The sequence below is a fragment of the Mercenaria mercenaria genome, chromosome 19 (assembly GCF_021730395.1).
Source record: "Mercenaria mercenaria strain notata chromosome 19, MADL_Memer_1, whole genome shotgun sequence".
Lineage (NCBI taxonomy): Eukaryota > Metazoa > Mollusca > Bivalvia > Venerida > Veneridae > Mercenaria > Mercenaria mercenaria.
This window is the reverse complement of record NC_069379.1, coordinates 14740579-14759725: the sequence shown is the minus strand read 5'-3', so window position 1 is coordinate 14759725 and position 19147 is coordinate 14740579. Positions and strand designations below refer to the sequence as shown.

At 34.8% G+C, this 19147-nt stretch overlaps 1 protein-coding gene across 5 annotated transcripts in view; it reads right to left on the bottom strand.

Annotated features, from left to right (window-relative positions):
* Positions 1–19147, bottom strand: part of LOC123541713 (proteoglycan 4-like) — a 74339-nt gene that overhangs the window by 26657 nt on the left and 28535 nt on the right. For 4 of the 5 annotated variants that reach the window (XM_053531079.1, XM_045327266.2, XM_053531080.1 and 1 more), the window contains exons 4-6: positions 12620–12748; positions 4275–4460; positions 172–798 (exon numbers count right to left, since the gene is read on the bottom strand). In XM_053531079.1, coding sequence (XP_053387054.1) covers positions 172–798; positions 4275–4460; positions 12620–12748 — 942 coding nt within the window. The remainder of the gene's footprint in view (positions 1–171; positions 799–4274; positions 4461–12619; positions 12749–19147) is intronic. The other variant, XM_045327265.2, reaches the window with a different exon arrangement.

Here is a 19147-nt window from a genome sequence, read left to right as displayed (position 1 = left end):
GTAACTGAACATGAAAATACCATGAACGTCGGAAAATCATTCGTTCACTTAAATACATTAATCCCATTGTTTTACGTTTCAGTCTAACAATCGAAATCACATTGTGCTTATAACGGCGTATAATTGCAAACACTTAAAAAGTCAGAATGGTTTTTGATGGAATAAACTTACCTTCCAATTCCGCAGGAGGTCCATTAGCGTCTGCCTTGGTACTTGCAGAAGATTTAGTGCTTTGTGATCCGTAGGCTTTAGGCGGCTTAGTACTAATTGTCTTTGTAGTTGCTTTGTATGCATTTTTTGTTGGAACTGGAGTACCTGTTTGTATTTCTTCTGGATGTTCGTGCGCATGTGTGTGCTCGTGCGGCGCTTGCTCGTGCGCATGCATATGAGCGTGGGCTGATTGTGCATAATTTAGCAATGCTTCAAGTTCCAGAGCTGCCTCAGCACGTAGAGCTTCAGTAGGACCTTCTGCCACTTCATGTTGATTGGCTGCCGCTTCTTGCGGGGCTTCTGTGCCCGCTTTTCCGTTATTTTGTGTTTGTTGTACTGGAGCATTTGTTGGCGGTGGCATTGTAGTGCCTGGAGTTACTGGGCTCGGCGCTAGGTTATGCTTTATTACAGAATCGACTACTTTCTTGTTATTACTCTGACTATCTATATTTGGTTTTGCAGTTTCTTTGATTGGTTGTACACTCGAATAACTTGACTGAGATTTAGCACTTGCATGTTGTGTTTGATACTGACTTTGGAACATTTCTTCTTTTAATGCTGGTGGTGGGGGTGGTCGTCGTCTTTTCACTGTATAAACCATTTACATTTTAATGCATATCAGGATAAACAAATTAAATACAAACAGTCTGAGAATGCGCAGAGAAGAAAAAAACACTTTAAAAGTACATAAACATGCATGCAAAGAGTTATAAGTTATCTAGAGTATAAGGAATGATTATGAGGACAAGATCAGAGTTAGAATTAAGTGTTAGTAAAAAAATATATATCAAACCGTAATAATATGTACTGCCATGCTTTTGTGCTTAAAGTATTGAATCCGTAAACACTTTCGGCAATTTCTATTCCGTATGATACTTTGCCATTCAACGGATGTTAACTATGCAAATTATATGCCTGTATCAGCAATATTCATAGCAGAAAGGTGACCCAAACGTACGAGAAGGCGTACCCGCTTGGACAATGCCGATTGTAAATACGGATCCCTTACTTTTAACAGACCCTTAATTGGTAGTTGACGAAAAGACATAAGACATGTTCAATGCATAGATCTTCGGAAATGGAGCCAAAACTTTCATATGTTTGATTTCAATTACGTTTTGCCACGCATTACGGAAAACAACCTTTAGGAACTTTATAGTGTCTTAAAAAATATTTACTAAATTCGGTTAAGAACATTTCTTTCTGCTTAAAGTGTATTTTACATACTAGATTTATTTATTTATTTGGGTTTTACGGCGCACCAACACAATATAGGTTATATGGCGCCAAACAGGACTACAAATTTTGGTTTCACATATCATTTACATCGAAATAAACACATGAGGTATGGAATCAAAATTTGCATACCTGCTGGAATCACAGAGATACAGCAATACCAAGTGTTAAGACCCTATTAGTCGCCTCTTACGATCATGCAAGGGTAAGGCAGTGGATCCAGTTCTTTTCATACATAGATTGACCCAGAACCATATGGGGCAATTTTACATACTAAAACAACACTACTTTTCTTCTGAATGTTTTTAATTCACTTAGAAATTTAAACACGAAAACACTAAAGGAGTTTTAAATTGGCATATTAAAATATCAAATATCGACCTACTGCGGTCGTAATTTTCTTAAAAAGAGATATATTTCAATTTACGGATAAAAAGCTTCAATTGTGATTTTCAACAGTTTTATCTACATGCATTTAATAAAGCGTGCATTCCGGTTCACTAGGATGGCATGCTTAATAACATTCATGTTGAACTAACCTAGATACCACGCCAGCGTTGCTAATAAAAGTACTACTGAAGAAGTTACCCTCTTCTTTTGCACGAAATAGTTATTTCAACCACAATTTGATAAGATACTTAATATTTGCAATTAACTTTATATCTGTCTCATATTTTCGCGATGTCACAATTAAAAACAGATAACGGTTTATATCTAGAATAAATATATATTGAAATAAATAAAAATCATTGAAGATTTAATGTCTAATTAGTAGTATTGTTTAGTTTCAACCTTTTTTATTGAACAAAATTATTACAATACAAGCTAATGTAATTATAGCACCGGATTCCGCCAACATTAGCAAATGACCCTTCCATTAATTGTAATTGTTAATTGTAATAAAGATTAATTGAAAATCTAGTTTTATATAACATTAGTATATTTTATGTTTGCTGAACTCCAACAAGCTTTGTAAGGCTACTTATTAATTGCTGCTGGTTTCGGACCAAGTTTTTCCCAATACAGGGACAGCAATGAATAAGAAAGCGGGCGCTAGAGAGGTTTGTTATCAGCGCTGTCTCCCTGACTGGGACGAAACCTGTCTGACATAGACAAGCACGTAAGATCATTTTTCTCGCCTATCATTTAATTTTTTTCAGATGCTGCAAATTATACAATCGAGATGTCCTTTGTGACGTCATAATTCTGACGCCACAATGAGCGCGTATTGCTTGTCTTGAAGATTTTTTTTTTGAAAAGGTGGTGTACTACCGGGATATCCTTGTCATTCCTTGCTGTGCAGCTGACATAAACCGTTTAGTTTTGTAAGTATGTCATATTTTGTTTAAATACGTGTTTGCTTGCATATAGATCACTGCTTACAACTACCAAAATTTCATATCAAACTTCCAACTAGATATTTGTCCACTTATTTGGTGTATGAGTCAATAGGAAGGTTATGGACACAACATAAATTCATACCAAGAAAGACAAGATAAAAGAATTGATAATCGTGAAGAACAATAACCTTTAAAATGACTCTAAATGCGTACGGCATAGTTTCTTATTTCTGTATTTGTTTTCATTATTCGATATTTCAAAAATAACTACATACGTTACACTGGGTGGTGCATTTGTGTTCAAATGCGTTTTGTACAGGCTTCGTCCGGATAGAGCGGCCGAACCATATAATAGCCACTTATTACTTATTACCTTTGTTTTGAGAATTTACGATATTTACAAAGCATAATGATCTTTTTAAAGAAACAACAACTAGAATTCTGTCCATCGGACACGGTGTCCCTATATAGTGCCTCATCCGCTAAGTAGCAAAGATTCTCGTACAGACCATCATCACATGAAGGATGTCTGACTAAAAGTTTGAAGCAAATTGTATCCTGATTGAGGTTGTGCATCTGAGTCCTTCAAGTGTATGCGGGGTAAAATACACCAAATTTCTTCAATACGGCCTATTTTGTGAAATCAAGAAAAGGCCATCATTCTATAAAAAATATGGCCACACAGAAAACGTCCATTATTTATGGTCATCTTTACATCAAAGCTCTTCATCTGTTCAAGCATATCCTTTCTATAGTGTTTGAGGTTTTTGATACCAAAGATGTTTCTCTGTATTATATAGCAAAGTTTGAAGGGTCATAACTGCCGTAAAAACACCCTCAGCAAAAGTTTCTTCATTTATGTTCATTTGCACACCAACCTTGTGCATGTGTGGAAGTAAATCAGGCTTATAGTCGGGGAGGAGTGAGGCACACACGATTTCGGGACATACGGACGTAAGTCTAGCAGTTACGCTAAATGCCTTCCACATAAATGCGGGAGCAGCAAAAGTTTGTGAATGATCATGTTCTAAGCAGCTGACCAGTAATGACATTCGGTAATTTTCGTCCAATTATGTGGACAATCTAGTCGCTAGTTTGGCTCATATGAGCACGTGGTTTCCCGTAACAACCGGAAGTGCATACCAATAACACGAAATAGAACGGAAGCTGCCGATCATCATTGCGTGTCCACTTCCATAATACGTACATGGATTGTTTTCTGTTTAAGTGGGTTGGTGGAAAGTTATACTGAAACCAGCAGTTCTAGATAATTGATAAAAAAAATATACTGAGCTTATCAACCTATACAAGTTACTTCCCTTAAAATCATTGTAGTTAGTCTACGATAATAAAGTACTTATTACGCTCGAGATGTTTGCATTTGTGTCAGATATTTGGGAGTATGAAGTATGTTAACTGACTGCGATCTTTTTTTAATATTGACGGATGAAGTAGCAAGACTTCTTGTTTGAATTCGAAAATACTTACCTGGAAGTCCTATCTCTTTTGGTGGTTTTGGTGGATGGAAGTGTTTAGTCTTATCATAGACTATCCCATTAGCGTTGATGCGTGCAGCATGTCGACGATATCGGTGCCTGTTTCTTTGAGCATCTATTGAATGGGTGATAATTTCAAGAAGACCTGGTTTTGACATGACTTCAGGCTGCGATATTCCTATTGGTCACCAAGGTATCAGAATTACTGGGAGACAATTGTGCGAACAAGTGCAAGTGCAAAGGAATGCGTGAGGCAACATCGATAAAAGAAGGCAAGCGATGTAAAAGGTAACCATTGTCTATTTTTTTCTAAATATTGTTCCGTGCATCCAAATACATTTTAAGTGTTGGGACATGACGGGGGCGGTGTTTCAATGGTGCTTCTGCAAGATATTATGGTTATTATTGTAAGTTATTTATGATTCTTGATACTACATTCTTTGTTGATGTTCTTTTGCTATACGACATTTTCTTACTTGCTTATTTCTGCGTTTGATATCTAAGCTACACTTTGTGACAAGCCCGAAAAGCAAATCATTGGCCACACACTAGAACCTTAAAGAGATAAGGCTCAAGATTCAATGGTATATCTTTAGGCACTCGTCGATACATGTAACAAAATAACATGTTAAAGAAAATTAACGCTTTGACTTTATATAGGTTAATAGTTTATTTTTGTCATTCTTAAATACTAACGCACTTAAATACATACAATATATTGATAACGAAAATATAAAACAAAAACGAGGGAAAAAGACATGTATAATAATTCTAATATAGAATGAAAAAAAATGTTTCCTTTTAAGCAAAACTGGCATATGCTTTTATCACTTTCTAGTTTACTATTACTGATTAAAAAGGAATGTTTTTAAACTATCTAGATACATCTTTCTGGATGAAGTTACGTAAGTAGTTTAAATAACACTTTATTTTTCTAACTTTACTTCCAAAATGTTATAATGGATTAGTTACGGTTTTTTAGCAGCTTCTTTAGAACGAGAGTGGGCAAAACAATGACATAAAACTTTGCTTTATTATAAACTGAGTGAAAAAGTAGCTACTTGGTCTCTCTGTGTTTATAAAAAACTGCAATATTTAGCAAAATGAGTCCATGCATTATTACATATTTTTCAATTCTAAAGTGACAAAAACAAAGGACAATATGCAAAGACTAAAATAAACAGTCTTTCCAATGTATAGTGCTGCTGAAAACTAATCTGCTGTTACAAATGAAATGCGTTTTACAAGGAATAACCACTTGTAAAAGAAACATTATAATTACTGTAAAAGCAGAAACTTTCCCGAGCGTTTTATTTTCGCTATATTCGCTATAATCGCGAGGCCCTACATCACATCTCGCGAAAATTAACCCTCGCGTAAGTTTTCACCTTTAGTATAATTCACATTCAGTTTTGATACCATGTTTTAAAATTTCGCGAATATTAAACCTCGCAAACATACGCAAAATTTCAAATTCGCGAAAATATGTGTTTTTACAGTACTCAGGTTATGTTGTTTGACTGCTTTACCTAGTAAATGGGTTAAGCGTACAAACGCATCTGATGAAACTCTTTTTATACACCCAAAGGCTTCCAGAACGATGTTCTCGTTTTAAAACCGACTTTTCCAAATAAGAATCATATTAATGAATACTTGTGTTGTGAAAGTAAATTCTGATTTACATTTGGAAATATTACATTTGGCCAGTTCAGTTTTGAATTAAACCAAAAGCGGTTCAAATGGTGTCACAATTCAGAAATCCGACAAAAAGACACATGTTGAATTTCAACTTTTATATGAAGACATGTAAGTATCTTCAGTCGTTTTAAATTCCTTCGTAAAAAAAACAAGTTGCAAGATGAACTATGCAAAATAAGAAATGATAGTATCAGTCCTTATACGAAATTGTGTAAAAATGTTCTTTGACTTGCAGTGAAATATTTTGAAAAACACTGCCCCGAAGTAGCAATATTACTGAATACTGCATAGGTTATTGAAGTGTTTTATTTCTTCATTTACAGACCTCCTCCCATCAATCCGAGGGCAAGTAAACTACCAGGGCCTCCACTTCCGAACAGGTTTGTAAGCGCGGAAATACCAGTACCAGAAGTTTGGCCAGCCTGCACACCATCACGCGCTCCGGACATAGCCATTCCTAACATGCGCTGGAGTGGATTCATAGCCTGTAGATTATCTGCCCTATCAGCCATCAAATCGGCACGATCTGCCCTTACGTCAGCAGGATTTGCACCCGGCGTTGCTCCTGCGGTCCGCAATCTACGCTGAAACAAGGGGTTGTTTACTAATTGCTGAATGTTTCTTGGAATGGTATTTTGACCTCGGTTCCTCCTAGTAAAACGTTGACCGCCATATGTCGAGGGATGGTTGTACGGTTGTCGATTTTGTTGCAATTGTTGACCTCCCCTTGCCATGGGATTTTCGTTTGGCTGATGATATTGCAAATGTTCACCAGCAGTTGCCATGGGATTACTGTATGGTTGCTGGTATTGCTGGGCATTTCCCTGTACTGGATCTTGAAATGTATTATATCCTTGATCAAAGTTTGTACCGCTTACTGGCGATGGTGCTTTATATGGCATTGCAGGAGCTCTTCTTTGCTGGTTAAATCCATGTAGTACCCGTCTTTCAATTGTACTTTGTCTGAAAGATGGTTGTCGTTCTGCTTGAGGTGCAGTTTGAGTCTGTCTTGGACCTTCTCGTTCTACTGGTTCTTGCCCTTGCTGTGTTGGCGCAGGTGTTGTTGGCATGTTTCTCCTGTCTAGAACTTCAGGATGTAAACTACGACGGGCAGGAGCAGGTGGTTGTGCACGGCGACGTGGGGATGAACCTTGGCGTAACACAACTGCGGACGATCTGGTTTTGGGGGGCTTCGGAATTGTGTTTGCTGTACCCAATGCAGGACCGTACCTCTTCTGTTGCATTCTATTTACAGGAGCTTGTGTCGGATTTTGTGGTTTATTTCTCGGTGGTGGAGGCGGTCTTCGGGCAAATGCACCACGTCTTTGATTTTCTGGCATCCTTCTGTTTCTATTCACACGTGCTCGCTGTCGATTCCTCATCATACGGATTTCCTCTAATCTCATTAGCTGATCAAGAGCTGAAGTAGGCGTAAGCTGTGCTTGTGCTGCTCTTCCACGACCCCTCCTCCTTGGCTGTGGGTCAGGGGCGTCACCAAAGAGTTGCATTAGTAGCATTGCCTGAAGCATATTGCCCATAGGTCCGTGACCACCCATCCCTTGACCACCTTGATTTGAGCCTCCAACAGCACCTAAAAATGTACAGTTTTTTTATTCTGTTTACAGTAGTTTATTTCATAAACGTCTCTTTATTTTATAAACGATTCCATTTACATTTTCCATTTTCAAGCTTAATCTTAAGGCAGGTCAAAATTAAGTTAAATGTAGTAAACCATTAACTGCTAAGAAAAGCTGAATTACAAGTAGTATTCATCTTCATTATAACTTTTTATAAAGCAAGTTACTACATTGCTTACTGTAATGGGTTTTAAACAGGATAAATAAAGTGATACTAGCAAGTCTTTTGCTAATATAGTTTCTGTTATAACGCTTGAATCTTGTAACGCGAGTGAAAGACACTGGACCCAAGACTCTGGCCAAAATGATCTTAAAACTGCTAAATCAAGAGATAAAAAACAAACATCTGCGAGTCTTGGAATCGAACCCGGGCTGCCTCGGCAATTAAAACTTTCTTACTATATTCATTAGTACTTCGTACTTAACCACCTTTTATATACTAGTAAATCGTTATAATTAGGGTAGTTAAGCTTCAGTACATCAAGGCAAACGGTTTTCATTTTTTTTAAACGAAAAATAGTAGAGACAACTGATGTCCATGTGTTCCCATAACTTAAGAAATATAGCAATAATTTCCTGATATATGAACATTTACGTTTTTCTTTGTTATCGTACGATCTGGATATCAGTTCCTTTTAAATGTTATAGGCGTTAAGTCATCAAGATTAAAGTTTGGAATTTTTTGTCAATTAACTGTTAGTTTAGGTAATGTCATTTAAGATCTACAGCATTTGCCTGGTTAACATCGCTATGCCTCAGATTTTATGAACTACACTGAAAATGGCACAGAACGCGGTTTTGTAAAACAACTGGTCAGGATTACCTGCCCATTAACTGCTATAATTAGGTAAACGCTGAGAACCAGGCTATGATTAAATGCGCAAATCTGTAGTTTCATTGACAAAAACTCTTCAGCGAGCTTGCAGATTTATATTAATGACTGAAAGATATGTAATATAATCGTAATCATATTCAGTGTTAATATATATATGTAATTTATGGTAATTAATCATTACGTACATTCATGCATATATTATAATAACAGAGGATAAGTGATTAAATATAAAGTAGCATGCATGTCAATTATATGATTCTGCATTTCCTCCATTATGGATTTTAAGGTCATATTTATGCAGTTTGCCGCAGGGAGGTACAGGCCTCAACATACGGTAGGTTCTAGTTGTACAACACTAATTATCTCAAAGATGTACAATTTTAAAAAATTGTACATCTTTCACATTCAGACAGTATTCCACTCCCATGATATAAATCACAAAGATTTAACTAGTAAACATAGAGCATCAGGTACTGAAAAGAATGTAACCATTAATAATAAGAAATAATATTCACCTTTTTATGTCCCATGAATTTGATTACGCAAGACACGAATGAGCCACGCCATGCGGAAACCAACATAGTGGCTTTGCGACCCGCATGGATCCAGACCAGCCTTTTGAATCCGCGCAGTCTGGTCAGGATCAATGATGTTTGCTTTCAAAGCCTAATGCAATTAGAGAAACCGTTAGCGAACAGCATTGACCAGAGTGCGCGGATACTGGTCGGAAACGCACTATGTTGGTTTTCTCATGGCGCGGCTCAAATCATTTAACTTTTCAGTGTCATCCTTTTTCCATGATGCATTGGAAGCCATTTTATATTCAGATTTGTGTTTATCTTTTTAGCAATTGTTTCTGGAATTTCATTCACTTGCCTCTTATCAACTAATTATTTACCAATTTGTTGCTTGTCAACATGGGTGGTATGTAAGGCAAAACTTACGAAATAGAACATGTCCTAAATCAGTAAGTCAAGACTTAAGATTTACGAAATCAAGGAATAGCATCGTAGACACGATAATATTTGACTGTACATCCTAAATTTAATTGGTGTTGTACAATAAAAACCTACCGTCTGTTGAGGGCTTAATAACATGTATTTGAAAAGAAAATTAACAAATTAATAGAAAATACAATGCCGAATACCTTTAAAAAGTCTTCTTCTTGATTATAAAGAAAATAAGTCATGATTAATGAATCGGACACGAAACTCTTGAAATATTGGCTGATAAAGAACGGTACTTGAAAAAATGGCACCCATATTCTAAAGGACCTGAACATAATTATAACATCTTTTTAAAATATTGTGTTTATCTACTGAAGAAAGAACACTGTCTTTGGCAGATGGAATATACATTGTGAATCTAGGGTTTTGCCCCCAAATCTGTTTAATAGAAAACTGAATTATACTACATGGGAATTTAATTATAATGAAAAAGATGGTAAAAGTTGAAAACATGTTACTCACCTAAGCCTAGCGTTTTCTTCAAGTCAGTCGTGTCCAAAATCAACCTTGCATAAATTGGTAATCGTTAATTATTCGGATTATATTATATAACCTTTTTTCATCTTATGTCAAAGCTTGGCCTGACATCTTGTGCCATAATATTCCATCCATAATACCATGTGACCTTTAACAAAAACTGTTAAGAATGCCTTTCAAGACTTATGGCATTGTCTCAAAGTATGCGCTTTTAGATGATTTAAATAGCATGCAGAATATTGGTAGGTTAGGATACGAGTCGTTGTTAGTGAAACAATAACGATTTAAAAGCAGTACAGTAAAACAGAGATAAACGAATCAGGTTGTTGGTGTAAGAAATGTTGTAACTGCACAATTCTTAGAATTTGTTGTTGTTTAGTTGAATGACATCAATAATAGGTTTGTCATTTGATTTTTGCATAGATAAAGATTAAAGAATAGTATATGTCGGCAAGTTTTTGTTTAGGCCCGATTGATTTTCGCTAAATAGTCTTAACATGACATTTGCACAAACAAATTCAGCACGGCAGTGGCTTTTCATTCCGTTCATTTAGATCTACTGTAAAGTCATTGCATTTCATGGGAACAAATGCTATGGTATTGGAAAACACAACTAGGCTACGTTCTTTGTGGTATAAATTCGTGGACTTTAACACAACATAAGAGTTTTAATAGTTGGCTTGGTTTTATTTTCGCGGATTGACATAGTCCCCATTGAACAGAAATGAGTTCACAGTATCAATTTTGGAACAAAAGTTGGCTTTTTAAATATAAGTACAAAACAAAAAAGATGCATTTTCAAGTTATATGGTTTTTTGTCAGCTTGAAATCTGTTTTACTGTAACTGCTTGTATATATTTGTATATAATCTATATTTCATCTGTTAAACAGGTACGAGGGCATTCATCACCTCCAAAACTTCCGAAGAATGGGTCCTGTGAGACTGGCATTGGTCCAAAAAGACTATTACTGGGTGTCAGACCAAATAGATCGGCAAATGGGTCTGTAAGTGATAAAGTACACACAATTTACATTTACATTATTAACATAAGTCCATTGACCCTAAAGCATGTTAAAATTACCTGGTAGAATTTTTAAAAAATCGTTTTGACAAAAATCAGGATTTGAACCTGCAGCGTAAAAGCAACATTATTATGTAATAATGGCCGCGCACTGTTATCGACGAATGTTTCTCATTGCGGAGTTGGTGCAGCCGTTCTGCGCATGCGCGAAATTATTATCAAATGGAACGCACGGCAAAAACACTCATTTTTTTGCATGTCCGCACGCATTTAGTGTATAATGTGCATAATATACTGACTAAAGGTTAGGGTTAGAATCACCATGGTTACAAAGTATATACATTTAAGGTATTTTTGTTCAAATTTAGTTAATCCGGTATATACCGGAGTCTGTAATATATCACAGGCGCTCCAACACTGTATTTAGTCACAGCCGTTATTGACAGTGCCTTTGGCACGGTGTCAGACACGATAGCGAATTAAGCGTTATATTCATCCAAATAACAGTTAGTCACTGTTGATAGATAAATAAATAAGCTACGTTACATGTTAACCCCGTTGCATATTTTACGTAACATGATATTCCCAATACGTTAAAGAGCAGAGGATGTAAAATACATTCTGATTTTATTCAAGTTATGCTGTGCTAAATGTCATTTTAGTCCTTTCTTTAATGTAATGCAAACGAATATTTTCTAAGATAAAGTGCATAACTCAAACTTATTCGAACTTTTAAAAGTATTAAGACAGAAAAACATAGCGGACACTACACTAAATTTGCATTCAAATAGTCTCTTCTTATCAGAGTTCAGCTTATTGTGTTTCAGTTATGAAGCAGTAACTGGATGATTAGTGAAAGCTTGCATAAAGCTAAAAACATCTATTTATGCGCATAAAAGCAAAAGCGTGGTGCAAGTCATTTTTCATAGATATTTGTAGTTAACAGTACATAATTGGTCTACTTATTACATAAATTAACCCTTACCCTGCTATATTTCTATAATGGACTGGTCCATCTTTCAATTTGGACAGTACTACTTATTACTCAAAGGGTTTTTCACTGAAAATTTACTGACTGAATAGCGAATAGTGCAGAATATGATCAGACTGCACGGATGTGCAGGCTGATCTTGGTCTGCACTGGTCGCAAAGGCAGAATCATCTGCAGCCAGCAGGCTAAGGGTTAAAATATGTTCAACTGTAACTTTGCAAATGAAACTAAAATAACATCATTTAAATGTCTAAATATCAACAATGCTATTTTTGATGCAAACATTTTGATTGCGGGAAGAAAGTGGAAGCTAATCAAAGTAATAATTATGTATAACATGAATGAACAAAAGAGGACATAATAAGCTAAATAATTATGCGTCAACATTAAGTAGAAAATATGGTGCCTATGAAATCAGTACAAAATCAATAAGTATCAATGTTAATACATTGTGCATAGTGCATTACCAAATTTGCAGTTAGAAACTGTAAGTTGACTGACCCTACTAGAAACGGTGTTAATTAATATCTTTTAAATACATGAATAAAGACACGTATAACAACCTTTTTTTGCATTTTGCAGTAATAAAAATACATTTTTACGTTTCATTTAATTAAACCTGAAATATGAATCTAAAAAAAGTTGAAAAATTTATTCAAAATTAACATACCTGGTGAATTATTGACAGGAAATCCGAATATGTCATATTGTTGTGGTGGTTGTTGCTGTTGTTGTTTCTGTTGTCTTTGCATAATCTGTTCCCCGATCGTTTGCTTACTTTGGCTCGCATCATATGGCACTGAGGTAGAAAACATTTTTATGAAGTTAATTTTTCCAGTATACCTTTTTTGTAAGAGAGCGTTAAGTTTCAATGAGGTTTTCTCTTGTGTCCACTGACTGTCAAGTAAAACGTTTTTTTTCATTCAGTAAATGTATAAACCCAGAACTAAAACATATGAGAATGATATTCATTCAAGTTAGAGGGCGTGAGTCTGTTCATGAGAGGTAATGAAAAATGCAACACCCCTTGCAACCCTAAGCGGAACTCTGTTGCATAGATACATGTATTGAATGGACTCCATGGTCGAAAAGGACCAGTAAATATAACAACACTGAATCCAAGTACTAGGAGACGTTTTCTACAACAGCCACACGGCACTTAAAGATTGCCGAGTTTGCTATTATGTTGCCTAGTCACGTTCTATGCTTCAAAAGAATATCTTTATTAGACATATAGTTAGGTAACTGCTAAATTATGTAAAGCTTGACTCTTTCTGCATTCTTATTGTTAATTTTCACAATATAAACAATTGATAAAACATCTGATATTTAGACAACCTAATATTTAGACAAGTATTAAAACTTCTTATATTTAGACAAGTGATAAAACATCTATTATTTAGAAAAGTGTTAAAACTACTTATACTTAGACAAGTGATAAAACATCTAATATTTAGACAAGTGATAAAACATCTTATATTTAGACAAGTGTTAAAACTTCTTATATTTAGACAAGTGATAAAACACCTCATATTTAGACAAGTGTTCTTCATTAAGCAGATAAGTCGAGAAGTGAACAAAACTTATAAAATCATTGATTTCCAGTAGACCTGTATTCAATGTATGAGATCGAAAGTCTTTTACAAAATGAACACCAGATTTGAGTAATGTCCTTAGGCATACAGGATCTGATTAGAAAAAAATCCTTTGGTGCAGAAACTGAACTGCACCATGACGGTCTTTCACTTGTGTTTTAATAGACTGTGTGGAAACAATAAAAAAGATGTGTAAATTTTACCAAAATATCTTAATTTTTATTATAATCTTATTATATCTAAAAGTGGAGTTATGCGCATTTTTCAAGTAAAACTACAGCTGAAATACATTTGTGTGTAAAAAGGATGGAGAAATTATAGCTTTTAACCCAATATACCAAAATCTTCCTGTTACCAGTACTAAGTAATAACTTTACAAAATGATTTTTTTCTTATTTTGCAGTGTAAAATAAAGACTTCTTTCATCAAGAAAGCACAATTCAGTTGCATAGCAACAACCGACAATGTACGGTTTGGTACTTGAGCGATTTTGATTTTTTTTTTTCATTTAAAAGTCTTATGAATGGTATATCATATTCCATTTGCGTACTTCTTTGCCATTATATAGGGCGTACTTCTTTACTATTATAAAGCATTTTTGCGACATATACAAATGTATCACCGAGTTAAAAATATATAGAAACACATTCAAACATTTCACGCTTATATTTCAATAATTCACCTAAGAACATGTACTAAAATATATCATAACATTATACTACTTTTGACATTTACTGTTAAAAAATAAAAAAAAAGTTTCATTTATTTGATTTTGATTTGATTATATTATGTAAAACACGTGCCAAACACTTTATTTCAAATATTAGCATAGCATCACATGATTTATGAACACGTGTCAAACGATATGAAATTGCATGTGATTTCATTACAATGCATTTAAAAAATGAATCCTTGTAATTATATATGAGGTGTGTCTGGCCTTTTGGCCATTATTTGCATATCATTTGCATGGTCTGACATATTCTTCGTACACAGCCATTGAATAAAGGTAAACTTTGTTCCGTGTTGTTGTTTCGACCTGCAGTAAATGAGTTAATATAATCAAACATCTCTGAACAAAAAAACCGAAAGACTTGCAGTTTTGAACGCAAGTATTTTTTTATAAAATAATAAGTTACGAACGAAATTAATTTATATTTTAAATTATTTATATAAATAAAATAATAATTGTATTATTTAAATATGAGAACGATGGCACCAGTTTTATATTGTTACTTCAGACATTTTTATTAAACTACGTACAGATATAATAATGGTTTATCATAATATAGACAATAAACAAAGAAAATAATAAATATTTATATAAGTAAATTTATACTGTATTATTTAAATATGGGAACGATGGTACCGTAGACGTACCAGTTTTACAGCGTTATTTAAGGAGGTAGGTTACCTTGTTACAAGGGTAAATTCAAATTAGTTGAACCGCAGCATTTGTTTTTGTATTTCGTGTAATATGTAATATGAAGTTTTAACTGCTACAATCTCAATTTCATTTGTCTCTGTCCCTTCAAGTTCAATTTTTATCCAGGTTTGAAGAACATGACCCTCCAAATATTGAAAGAAGAAGGAAAATACGGATATTTAACACTTTTCAGTGTATTTTAGTTTCATTGATATTTGTAGAAGTCTGCATAATTGATAATTTTACTAGTATGCACGTTAGCTTTCTAATATAAGCTCAAAATGTAAATGTCGCGGGGCTCGTGTTTCCATGGTAACGCATTTTCTCTCATATTTAAACAACTATGTATAAAAATAGGGGTTTTCGACGGCTTCAGTGCCATTCTGTTGTTGACCAACATGGAATATTTGGGTAATATCATTAACAAAATTCCAAGCACTTTATATGGTACAATATTTTTCTTAAAGTTAAAAGTAACCATGGCAACAGATATGTTTAAAATAGCTTATATCTTGCTTTTTGTCGTAATTTCTTATAAAAAATATTGAATAAGAGCATCTTTCTAGTTGACGTAGCTTTAAAAATATTATTATTAACGTAAGTTATATTTTCGTGTTATTTGCATTTATTCAAACAAATTTCACAGCTTAGAATATTTACAGCAGTACCCTTTGTCTGGCATTTATCATGAAAAAATCGTTCAGCATGCTGCTATTATTCTCATGGATATTGTTGAAATGAAAATAAAAAGCCGAAGCTGTGTTTCTTAAATAGACCAGTGCCAACGCTTTTGAATTTTACATTTAGATACATAGGTCACGGGCTTCGTTTCCATGGAAACATCAATTCAATTCAAGAAACCACAATTTTCTACTGAAATTTGAACAATTTTAGATCTTAGTTTTAGCATATTAGTAACAAGTTATCAACGGAACCTGACAAATAGGTATTACAAATCAAACTGCTAGACTTGAAAATGGCCGTAACAAGTTACCTTTCACCCAGCTATATTCCAAAAACATTGGTTACCATCATCCATTTTCTTACGTTCCGCATAACATTTTAATATAACTACATAAAAGAAGCAAAATATTGATTATTATTCAGAGCAAAAGACTCGTAAAAAATATTTCAGCAAATAATGGTTGTTTGAAAAAAGTTAAAATAAAGAAAATGCACAGAATTACGTACTTTCAAGATAAAAGCTATTAATTTTGCGCGGTAACTGACACGTAACGTCATGACGTCAATGACGTTATTTTAAGGCAACATTGTTTTGAAAGGTTTCTGCGGCAATTTATTCATTATTTCTACATTATTTAACCATAAAGAATCAGATCGAAGACAGGTTCATAATTTGTATTCAGAAGAATGAATATACAAACACATTTAGTTTGTCGTAAACGTCGTCGTAAATCGTCACGTTAGCTTCCGGTTGGACATGCGCACATACAAATATGAAGGTAACCTACCTCCTTAAGCCAATGTTATTAATATTTATAGGAATATAATAATATTTTATCATAATAAAAGAAACGAATTTATATTAATTTTATACAAATAAAATTATGTTGTATGATTAAAATATGAGAATAATAGCACACACGTACCAGTTGTGCAGTGTTATTTAACCTTTAGCCTGCTAAATTTCTATAATGGACTGGTCCATTATTCAATTTGAGCAGTACCATTTATCATTTGAAGGGGCGTTTACTGAAAATTTACTGACTGAATAGCGAACAGTGCAGACCATCTTGGTCTGCACTCGTCGCAAAGGCAGAATAACTTGCCGCCAGCAGGCTAAAGGTTAAGGCATTTTTAGTGATATTGAAAAATGTAAATTTGAAGTATAGGCGTACATTCTTGTCGCGTCAATGAAATAGTTATATTTGAAAATTACGAAGATATTCATATGAAGAGTACATTGATTAAAGGACAGATTATATGAGGAAGTGTTTAATAGTCTGTCAGGGCCGTAATATCCGGGTGAAACAACTCTCCTTGATATTCTCACTGGTTTTCTGACCTGACTGCTGAACAATAGGCGGAAACGAGATTTATTTTCATTTTGTACACTATAGTATACATAAATATAGGACTGCCTAGTATAAATGGTCATATGAAAAAAGTGTGAAAAGTTTTATCTCAGTAGAGTATTGCCATGCAATACAAAGTCCCCTACAGGAAGGCACCAAATTTTCTCTACTGCAGTATAACATAATGAACTTATATCTGTCAATGATGTATAAGCAATACTGTACTATATATACAATATAATATAACAAAGCACTTGGATTAGAATTTGCATATATAAAACGTACAATTGTTTTCTTTGAATTCCTTTTGGCCTTATAAAAAAGTTATCATAAAAGTTATTTAAAGTAACAACAAAGTGAAATTAATCCTAAAAAAAATCTTTATAGTATAAGTCCACAAGGAACTCTTTACCAGGTAGAGACAGATCAAAATACACATAAAAATTGGATGTAACATGCATGTTGTACCACAGAAAAGTGGTCTCGATTTTTCCCTACGGCCAGTAATAAAAAAATTTACAATATAAACTATTTATAGTAACAACAAAGGGACGTAATTCTAAAAACGGGTGCCTCATGGTGGTGAACATTTGTGCCAAGTTACATCAAAATCCCTCCATGCATGAAGAAGAAATGCTTCGGACAAACTCATTTTTGAATTTGACTTTTGACCTGTAAGTATGCCCTTGACCTTAGACCTAGGGACCTGGTTCTTGCGCATGATAATTCATCTCATGGTGGTGAACATTTGTGCCAAGTTAAATTAAAATCACTCCATGCATGAAGAAGAAATGCTCCGGACAAAGTCATTCTTGAATTTGACTTTTGACCTCTAAGTATGACCTTGACCTTAGATCTAGGGCCCGGGCTTTGCACACAACATGTTGTCTCATCCAGGAGAATGTTTGTGCCAACTTGATATTTAAATCCTTTTTGCATAACAAAGTTATAGACCGGACAGGAAAAAAAATCATATTGACCTCTGATCTCAAATTGTGACCTTGACCTTTAAGCTAGGGTTCACGTCATCTCATCATGAGGAACATTTATGCCAAGTAATACTGTAATTCCTTGATGGAGTTCTGGCCCGGACAGAAAAAACCCTATTGACCTTTGGCCTCCAATTGTGACCTTTACCTTTTAGCTTGGGGTCCGGGTTTTGCGCATGACACGTTGTGTCATCATGGGGAACATTTGTGCCAAGTAATATCAAAATCCCTTCATGGATGACAGAGTTATGAACCGGACACGAAATTGCAGACGGACGGAATGACGGAATAACAGAATGAACCGGACAGGAAAAAAAACCTATTGACCTTTGACCCCCAATTGTGACCTTGACCTTGACCTTTGAGCAAGGGGTCCAGGATTTACGCATGACACGTCGTCTAATCATGGGAAATATCTGTGCCAATTGATATTGAAATCCCTTAATGAATGACAGAATTATGGACAGGACAAGAAACAGACCCTGTTCATGCCATGTTAACATTTGACAAAGTGCGACCTTGACCTTTGAGCTAGGGGTCTGAAAGTTGTCATGTCACATCGTCTTATTACGAGGTACAGTTGTGCCAAGTGATATTAAAATCCCTTTATGGAGAGTTATGGACCGGACAGGAAAAAAGACCTGTTGACCTTTGAACTCCAATTGTGACTTTGACCTTTGAGCTAGGGGTCCGGGTTTTACGCATGACACGTCGTCTCATCATGGGGAACATTTGTGCCAAGTAATATTAAAATCCCTTCATGGATGAAAGAGTTATGGACCGGACACGAAATTGTGGACGGACGGAATGACGGAATGACAGTATGACGGAAAAGCGTATTCCTATAGTCCCCGAAACTGGTTTTCAACAAGTAGGGGACTAATAATATAACCAGTTAATATAACAATAGCAAAATGGTATTAGTATTGCTATCACTTATCAAGATATACCAATCTGTCATGAAATAGGAAGATTTTACTTCTTGAAAAGTTCACAGACGGGAGTGTCTCAACTCTGACTCTAATAAACAACAAGTCATTTCTGATATAAAAATGTGCTACACACGCCACCGAATCTGATACCAATTTCCGAAATAAACCTGAGCTAGCATGAGACGTATGCTAAAGACATAGATAAAAAATCTATTTTCAT